The following is a 9,456-nucleotide window of genomic DNA, read 5'->3' as shown; positions in this document are numbered from 1 at the left end:
GAGTATATAACAAACTCTGTATTTTGAGTGGAAATGTTAGGGGGTCGTCTTATACGCCCAGTCGTCTTATACGCCGGCAAATACGGTATTTTAAATAACAGATACATAGGAGCAATAATAAAAGGGATACTTGGTACAAAAAAGGATGGGAACTTCTTTTCTTGGGTAGATGCAGTACTCCAAATGCTAAGTGGAATATGGCTATATCAAAACATTGCTAGAGTGATGAGTTTTTCTCTGTTTTTCAAGACACTTGACATCAACATACCTCTTGACTTTCCTATTTAAAAAAAACAAACAAAAAACATGGAAAATATTAAAATGTTTGTTTTGCTTTGTAAAATTTTTAAAACACAAATCATACCAAAATTACCCAACCAAATTTTCAGTTTTTCTAAGTTTTAAAGAGAAAAATGTTTAGCATCCTCACTTATGTGTACGCATATGTGTGCATGTGATTTACTTTGTATGCAGTTACAAATTACAGAGGTCACAAAATACTGTAACAGCATGACAAAATTATCTTTTATATGAATTCATTGCTAAATACTCAAAATTTGAATCCCTCCACCATTTCTGTACTCTTATAGCTTATTAGCTATATACTTTTATAGCACTAAGATTACAAAAATTTCTAACTGATATTATACCTGCTTATAAACCTATTCTATCACTTTTGCTATAAAACTAATCCTAAAGCCATGTATAATTCACTTTTACTACCATTGTATCTTACGCAATGATACTTGTAAAAAAAATGAATCATTTCAATGTTATGCTGAACTGCATTTCAACAAGGAATGCCATTTAATGATTCAAAAAGCAGCATCAAATAAACTTTTAAAACTACAAGAACATTACTATTTGAACATGTGACTAAAACACAGTAGTAAAAATTAATACATACTTCATTTTTCCTTGATTGTACTGAATCATTTTCTCTACAAGATGGAAAGTCACTTAGTAACCTAGAAGGAAAGGCCAGAAATACATTCTTTTTTGTATGTCATTTTAATCCATTTTATAACAGCAAGTTATTCTCATAACTAAATTCGAACCAAAGATTTTTCTTTTTATCCTGTCCAACATATTTTAAATGAAGCAATATTTTCTAATCTAGACATTCATACAATTTTCAATAATCTAAAATGCTAAACTTTACTTGCCTCTCACTTTTATCAGACGCTCTATTATTTAATATCATTGAGACTAGAGTCACCAAACGGAACTACACTTTCCCCCGCTTTATCTCATTTTGAGTTGCTGTAACTATTTTATTCTTCTAGACATTTTCTAGAAAGAGACATCTCTCCTCCTTTTCAATAACATCTCTTGATCTCCAGGTCTTAATGCATAAGTGATCACGTCTATTTAACTGTCAATTTCTCTTTTAATTGGGTCCTTCCTCAATGCCTACAAATATTCTTGAGTTTCTCCTTGCACTGATATCCTCATTTTTGTCTGCATTATAATAGTTTTTAGAACAGCATTGGTAGGAGGGTGACCAACTCCCCGATTTGCCTGAGGTTTTTCCCAGTTTTAGCATGAAAGTCCCACACCACATCCTAAGAAACTCCTCACTCCTGGGCAAACCATAATGATTGGTCACCTGGGTCATTACACACATGGAAGAACCAAAAAGTTTCTAAAATGTTTTTAATGCTTCACTCAACCATTTTTCAGTGCCTCCTTACTGCTTAAGTCAAAAGTCCCTTAGCACAGCACTCAACAATCATCTGTTGCATTATTCTTCCCCTAAATTCCAACTTCAATCTATTTTCTAATGTTACCCCCTAACACTCGGCCAGTATTTATTGAATGACCTTGTGTCCGGCTCTGTGCTGGATGGAAGGATTCAGGCAAGAAAACCAGAGTCTTATGAAGTCCTCCAAATGGTCATAATCCAGTAATATACCCTATGATTGAACCCCAATGGATTACACTGTTCTCAGCATATGCTTACATTCCAAACTTTTGCTTCCACTATTTACCTCCCTACAACTCTCACCTAAACTCCCCACATCTCAGCCACTAAAAACACTTCCTTATCTCTAAATTTGGCTATAATGCCAACTCTTCCCTGAGGTCTTGCCTGAATTCTCCCTAACTTCTCCTCAAAGAGACACAACTCTTTTTTTTCCAAACCATCTCAGATTCTTTTGGTACCTTTCTTAAGGAAAATATCACATTCTAACCTTTGTTATGACTGTGCAGTTTTCTCATATTCCTCATTAGTTGACAAGCTCCTTCAAAAGCAGGTATTTGGTCTTATGCTATAGCCCAAAAGAATATAAAGCATTGCCTTGCATTGATTTGTAAAGGAATATCATATAACATTCAGAAATAAAATCATGAAATTAAATGAAAAATAACTCCTTTGATAGTCCTTTTGAAAAAACTCAAAGTTTAAAACAATTTAACACTTTATCTTTTACAATCCAGAGTCTCAAACTAAGACAACTCTTTATAGCTAGACTTTGAAAACAATAAAAATGTAACAAACAAATGACATACAAATTTTCTCTGTAGTAGGTAAATCCTATAAAGGGCAGCTGATTTCCCACAAAAGCTTTAGGAATTGGGAAGGTTTCTACATCTCCTTTATCATCTTCAATGTCATCAAAATTGCTGCTGTCTATGTCACTGCTGAGTTCAGGTACTACCGGAGCTGCCGCTATTAAAAGAAATTATTTCATTCAGAATAAAAAAAAATATATAGGAACCACCCCATTTTGTTTTATATTATTAACAATATTTTATATTAATATTAACACATTGTACATTAGTAATATATAAAACATTAATGACAAGATTTACTATAGAAAATTCTAGCAACATATTTTCCATTTTATCATTTCAAAGAATTAAAACTTTGTTAAGTACTTTATTACTATACTAGATTGGTTTTAAATATTGATATTCAATTAAAAAAGGAAAGCAACATGCTATTACTCTAACTTTAAAATTATAAGCAGCAATAACTTGCACATATATTCTTTAGTCTTCAGTTTTCTACATTTTTCAGTAGAAGTATTTCTTACTCTTAAAATAAATTAATGTCAAATATAAAATTAAAATGAATTACTATGCTTACCCTAGTATTTACCAGAGTGTGGTCTCCATAAATAATTACTGGTTTGTTTATTAATTCAAATATATTTGAATGACAGGATTATATTTCCCTCATTCTACAAATTATTGAGATCCATAAAACCTAACTTGACAAATTAAGAAATCAATAATGTTAATTATAAAAGTATTGTGAAATATTGCCAATAAATACATACTTATTGTATGCTTAGTGTGCTAAGATATTAAGATAGTATTGAGTTATAAATATTGCCACTGAACAAATCTGAAATGAAATCTCTCAATTTAAAAATCAGCATTAAGTATATCAAACATGCTTATTAATTCAAAAGAGAAATCAATTTATGAGATTTAAAATGTGGTGGAATGGAAATATTTAAATGTATTGACTTACTCTCTCTTATGTTATCCCAATTCCATTGATCATTCTTAAAGAAAGGATGTTGTTTGATTTCTTCTACTCCATTTCTCCCAAGTCGTACCTCCCTAAACAATGCAGATTACATAAAAAGTAAGGTCATGAAAAGACAAAATTAAGAAGTCTGATCTCAACAAGGTTCAACATAAGGATCACAAATGAGTTAGAGATATCTCTTTTAAAAGCTTTAGCGTAAATGTTCCTCAAAAATAAGCAACTTCAATTGTATAGTATAGTATATAATCTCTCTAGATAGATTAAAAAGACTGCAATGTATAGTAAACACAACGGAAAGTAAAATATATTTCCATCTGTAGTTTGTGTGAAACAAATGTACATATGAGACTTTCAAATAAAAAAATGTACCTGTGTGTGCCAAAACTAAATAACCAACTTCAGGACGTAAAATGGACAAAGATCTAACTTTGGGCCCAGAAAAGTTATCAAAACCTCTCTAATAAAAATGTTTTTTTAAAAATCCCCTTAAAAAAAAATCACATAATGTGTTTAAAGCTATCCATATTTACCCTGATAAATTATATCTCTACATTTATATATTAAAATTATCATTCTGAATACAAGAAAAATGTTGACTAATAATTTCAATCTTTGCCCCTTTATGTCTTCATTGAAGGTTGTACAGAAATGAAAAGAATTTGTTCTTTTTATATGCCTGGAGCTATGTTTAATATAAACAGGAAAACCTGTAAACTTTAGAGGGAAATACTCCTAGCCACACTGATAGCATGAAGTTCTTTTCAAAATATCTTCTCCACCTCCAATCATTCTTTACTCTTTTCATTAACATATCCTATTTTATTTTACCTTTCAGCATATATTATGATCATCCCCCCAAAATCAAAACATTATACAGGATTTGCTTTGAGTTTATTAGTATGGATTGTGCGTTAATAATATAATTTAAAAATCTTACAGGTTTACTCTACAAATAATTGATAAACATATGAAAATGATTAACCTCTCTAATGAGGAAAGATAAAAATAATTTATCTTTTTTCAGATAGGAAAAGTAAAAATTCGTAATATTTCGTTTGATGAGAATAAGGTAAACAGTTATTGTTAATGAAAATAGTCCCTGAGGTGACTTCTCTGTGGGTGAATTTTGCAACACCACCTAATTTTAAAATGTGTATCCTAGAATTCTACCTTTAAGATTTTATCGTACATAAAGTCTGCAAAGATGATTGTATGAGGATAGTCACTACAGTATTGCTTGTAACAGCAACCAGCTAACAAACACCAAGGTGTGCTAAGGAATCACAGCATTTTAGAGTTACAAATGCCCTTAGTCATCATCTAATTGGATCCTATCATTTTATGGATGAATAAAATTATTTCCCAAAAATGTAAAATAATTTCCCTAAGATCATAAAGCTAATGAGCAAAGTTTGGACTTGGGGGCAAGCAACCTCTTACATGTGTTAGTCCTTCGAAAGGACGACTCCTGTCACAAACATAAAATGGGAAAACAGAAAAGAACTCAATAGAAAGCCAAGGAAGAAACTCTGATGAGCTTCCAAGCTTAGCTTCTCTTTTTTGAGGCAGGTTTTCACAATGTTGTTCATCTATTTTGTTTTAAGAAATATAGAATTTCCAGGACAGACTTGCTCATATTCAAATGCAAATAAAAACGGGTTGGAAAGGAGGCACTCCGAAGTCAAACACAAATATAGCTTTTTAAGATTATAACCAGTTGAGGATCTATATGCACAAAATGCTCTCCTCTCAAAAGTTGTATAATCAAGAGTAATGTTACTTAGTCACCTTAAAGAAAATATGAATAATACAAGTTTTATTTCTCTCTATTGTGTTATTTTACCAAGTTCTGTTTTTTCTTTTTTACACCTGAGGGTTAAGGTTAGATTTAGATTACAACTGGGCTGCACACACAAAATGACAAGGGTAACCCAATCCCAGGCTTAGCAGTAAAAAAAGGCTCACCCAGAATTAAATGCAATTTGGATAAAGCGAGAGATTGATTTCATATGTAAATAGGAGTTAGGTACGCTTTCTTTGCTACAAATGTAAAAGTTAAAGGTATCATCTCTACAAAGAAATTCAATGTCCATTACCTATCTGTTAGGAAGGCACAGATGAGATTCTTCGCGTGTTTAGAAATTTCTGCATCTTCAGGGAAACACAGTGAATTTTTATGATCCATAATTTTGCTGTATGTTCCTACAAGTGAATCTGCATAAAATGGAGTATCCCCTAAAATTCCAAGAAAGAAGACACTGAATGTAATAGAGAGTGCAAATTAAATAAACACCTTTCATCTAACATTTTAATATGTTAAGTCTAAAATTTGTCACATGCACGGGAGAATGGAAGGTTATGGGCCAGAAGTCTCAGTCAAAACAAGCAGCCACACACCACGAAAATATTTAAATTTTAACCATACCAATGAACCATCAACCTTTAAGAGCAAAATAAAATCAGTGCTAACTCTAGACTTTCGTTGTTGTTGTTGTTTTTACAATGGGACAGGAAAATATTTACAGAATAATTAAAGAAAAAGATTACTAAGTGAGGTCAGATCAGTCATGGTCCTCTAAAGCTTGAGCAAGGTCATGGATTAGCCTTTTGAGGTTCTTCTCTAGAGCTGTGTTATACAATACAGTAGCCACTAGCCACATGTGGAAATTTTAAGTTAAATTAATTACAATTAAACAAAATGAAAATAGCTGTTCCTTAAAGGGCTCAATGTAGCCAGTGCCCAACATACTGGACAGCACAGATATAACAATTTCATCATGACAGACTGGACTGAACAGCTCTAAGAGTTAGACCCATCCTATTATTTAACATATGAGGAAGCCAGGCCCAGCTAGATGACACATGGTTTGTCTAAAGTGACACACAGTTGGAGTTGAACATGGCAGAAATGGAGTGTTCCTGCTGACTAATGACTGTGATAATGAGGCACTGAAACAAGTGTACAGACAGAAAAAGTTGAGACATCATTTTGGCCAGTACTCATCTAAAGTCACAGATGAGGTTAAAGGCCCTGATGGTATACCCAACACAAGTCATCTTAGTACAAAAAGACTCTCCCAAACCAGCCAATCCAAAGCTTCAAAAGGGATAATCAGGTAGGTAATTTTGTTTTCAAAGTGGGGGACAGGGAGAAGCTTTGAATTCAAGATTTTTCTAGTGCCATTTTTAACTGCAGCGGAGTCCTTTTAACTGCAGCGGAGTCCATGCCAACCAACCTGAGCAAGCACCAGAGTAGGCTCAGAATACTGCAAATCAGTGCCATTCAAACTCATAAAATTCAGCTCCCAAAGTTGAGAACAGTAGCAGAAATTTAAATGGTCTATTCAAATAAGCCATGTGACTTCCTGCTAAGTATATTTTCTAAATCCCTAGGAGAGTCAAGGCAAATGATAGAATATATTCTACTTCCAAAAGATTATAAAACACACCGAATGCATCATCAGATCAGGCCAGAGGTGGGGAGAATGGACAGCTACCTGGGGACATATGTGAATACAAAGAGACCCACTACAAAGACAAAGGTCCAAAACAAAGTAGGTCATACTATGATATGAGACTAAGCACAGCAAGATCAATGCTATGTACACAAGATGGTCAAGAGAAGGCAATTTATGCCACAAAAAAGTCCCAAACTTAATTATTCCTTAAACTTGGAAATTACCAAAATGTTCTGATTTTTTTTTTTTTTTTAGCAATAACCATAATCAATTATCATACAGATTTTCTATTACCAATTCCTTTTAGGGTCATCTTCTAGAAAATAAATTCTCCAATTTCTAAAAATATATTTCCAACTCTAAAGTCACTTTATATAATAATGTTATTAGCCTTACCACACTTGCCTCAGAAAGTAGATTTGGCTATATCTGCCCTGTTCCCCAAGCCAGGCGATTCAGTCATTGGCTTTCTTAGCCAGAAAATATTTTTGTCCCTAGTACTCACTAATGGGAAATCTTAAGAATGACATCTATGATGTAAAGAAAAGTTTTGAAACCCTTAAGCCTTTAAAATTTAACTTGGTCAAAGTAAAAGAAATTATTAAATTTGACTCTGCATTTTCTGAGACTGAAATATTATAAAATATATTTATTTTATGATATTTATAACTAAATATCATTATTAACTAAATTTATTTTAAACTAAATTTAACTTTAACTAAATTTATTTTTAACTAAATTTAACTAAATTTATTATTAACTAAATCATCAATAACTATATTTATGATTTATTTTACTGGAATTACAAACCAAATATATACATATACAAATATATACAAGTAATACATACAAGAAATACAGTTAACAAACATCAATTACATAACTACATAAGCAAACTAAAATATACTTTGTTCTCTATTGTTATTATAACAAGTATTAACAGCCTTATATTTAAAATATTCACAACAAATACTATTTGAAAAAAAAATCAAAAAAATCTTAGAACGGAAACCCATTGTACTTGTAAACTTGCTTCTTGTTTTAGTATGTTCCTAATACAAAAAGGTCTACTGGAGGAATACTTCCTACCAGTATACTTTCAATTCCTTTCATATTCTACTAAATCAATTTGCCACTGTGAGGCTTGGTTTTAATTTTGCAATTAACAATCTGTCATATCAGACTCTACTAATTCAAAGTTTTCAGAAATTCCATTTTTTCCCCTAGGACACATAAAATTAATTTCCTTATATTCTCAAATTCCTAACTTAGAACTAATGTTATGAAATGGGTTTTGAAAAAAAACAAGTTAAAGTATTTACTTACCCACCAGCATCTCAAAAAGGAAAACACCCACAGACCACCAATCACATTCTCGCCCATAGTAACCATCACCCCCTTGTGATTTCAGAACCTCAGGTGATATATAATCAGGCGTTCCAACTGCTGTGTCACAGTGCACCATACCTGTCTGGGTAAATAGCAGAGATAAAGAAAAAGAGATGTGTGTAAAAACACACACACATAAATGCAACAACTTCATTTATTATTACATATAAGTGGCTATAAACTGCTACCAACAGAACTTCACTGCTGAAATGGCTGGCTTTGGGAGGACAGAGGACAAGCACACTATGAAATGCATACAAATGTCTAGATTATGGGAGATCAAAGATAACTTTCCAATCCTTTTTTCATTAATGAAAAAAGGAAAAGGTGGTACCTTTTCTATGGAATTCCATGCAAATCAATATGCATGAAATCATGCAATTCTGTCCTTTTGCATCTTTCTTATTTCAGTTAGCATAATACCACTAAGATGCATCCCTGTTGTCTCAAATGGCAATGTCTCATCTTTTTTATGGCTGAGTATTCCACTGTATATGTATATATACCACATTGTCTTTATTCAATCTCTGTCAATGGACACTTAGGTTGTTTCCATGTTTGGCTATTAGAAATAATGCTGCAATGAACATAAGGGTACATATCTTTACAAATTAGTGTTTTCATATTTTGGGGATAATTACCCAGAAGAGGAATTACTGGATCAGAAGGTAGTTCCACTCTTAATTTTTAAAGGAACCTCCATACTGTTTTTCCATAGTGGCTGCATCAATTTATATTCACCAACAGTGTAGGAGGGTTCTCTTTTCTTCACATGCTATTCAACACTTGTTATTTCTTGTCTTTTTTATAATAGTCATTAAAACATGTGTGGTGTGATATTCATTGTGGTTTTGATTTGCATTTCCCTTACAATTAGAAATATTGAACATCTTTGCATATGTCTGTTGGCCATCTGTATGTCTTTCTTGGAAAAGTATCTATTCAGGTCCTCTGCCATTTTTTTTTTTTAAAGATTTTTATTGGGGAATTGGGGGGATGGGAACAGTGCTGGGGAACTGGGGGAAGGGGAACAGACAAGTTGCTGTTGTTTTGTTCTTCAGTCTGGTTGTGGAGGACGTTGCTTCACTGGCCCAAGTTGGCACC

General features: G+C 32.5%; 1 protein-coding gene across 1 annotated transcript in view; it reads right to left on the bottom strand.

Annotated features, from left to right (window-relative positions):
- The window catches only part of ROCK2 (Rho associated coiled-coil containing protein kinase 2), a 134,753-nt gene that overhangs the window by 50,788 nt on the left and 74,509 nt on the right, over positions 1-9,456 (bottom strand). Inside the window, exons 6-11 of the mRNA XM_019650004.1 lie at positions 8,290-8,434; positions 5,602-5,740; positions 3,485-3,576; positions 2,515-2,674; positions 908-968; positions 269-280 (exon numbers count right to left, since the gene is read on the bottom strand). Of these exons, the coding sequence (XP_019505549.1) occupies positions 269-280; positions 908-968; positions 2,515-2,674; positions 3,485-3,576; positions 5,602-5,740; positions 8,290-8,434 (609 nt within the window). The remainder of the gene's footprint in view (positions 1-268; positions 281-907; positions 969-2,514; positions 2,675-3,484; positions 3,577-5,601; positions 5,741-8,289; positions 8,435-9,456) is intronic.

The sequence above is a fragment of the Hipposideros armiger genome, unplaced genomic scaffold (assembly GCF_001890085.2).
Source record: "Hipposideros armiger isolate ML-2016 unplaced genomic scaffold, ASM189008v1 scaffold_137, whole genome shotgun sequence".
Classification (NCBI taxonomy): Eukaryota; Metazoa; Chordata; class Mammalia; order Chiroptera; family Hipposideridae; genus Hipposideros; species Hipposideros armiger.
This window is presented reverse-complemented; position numbering and strand designations above follow the sequence as displayed.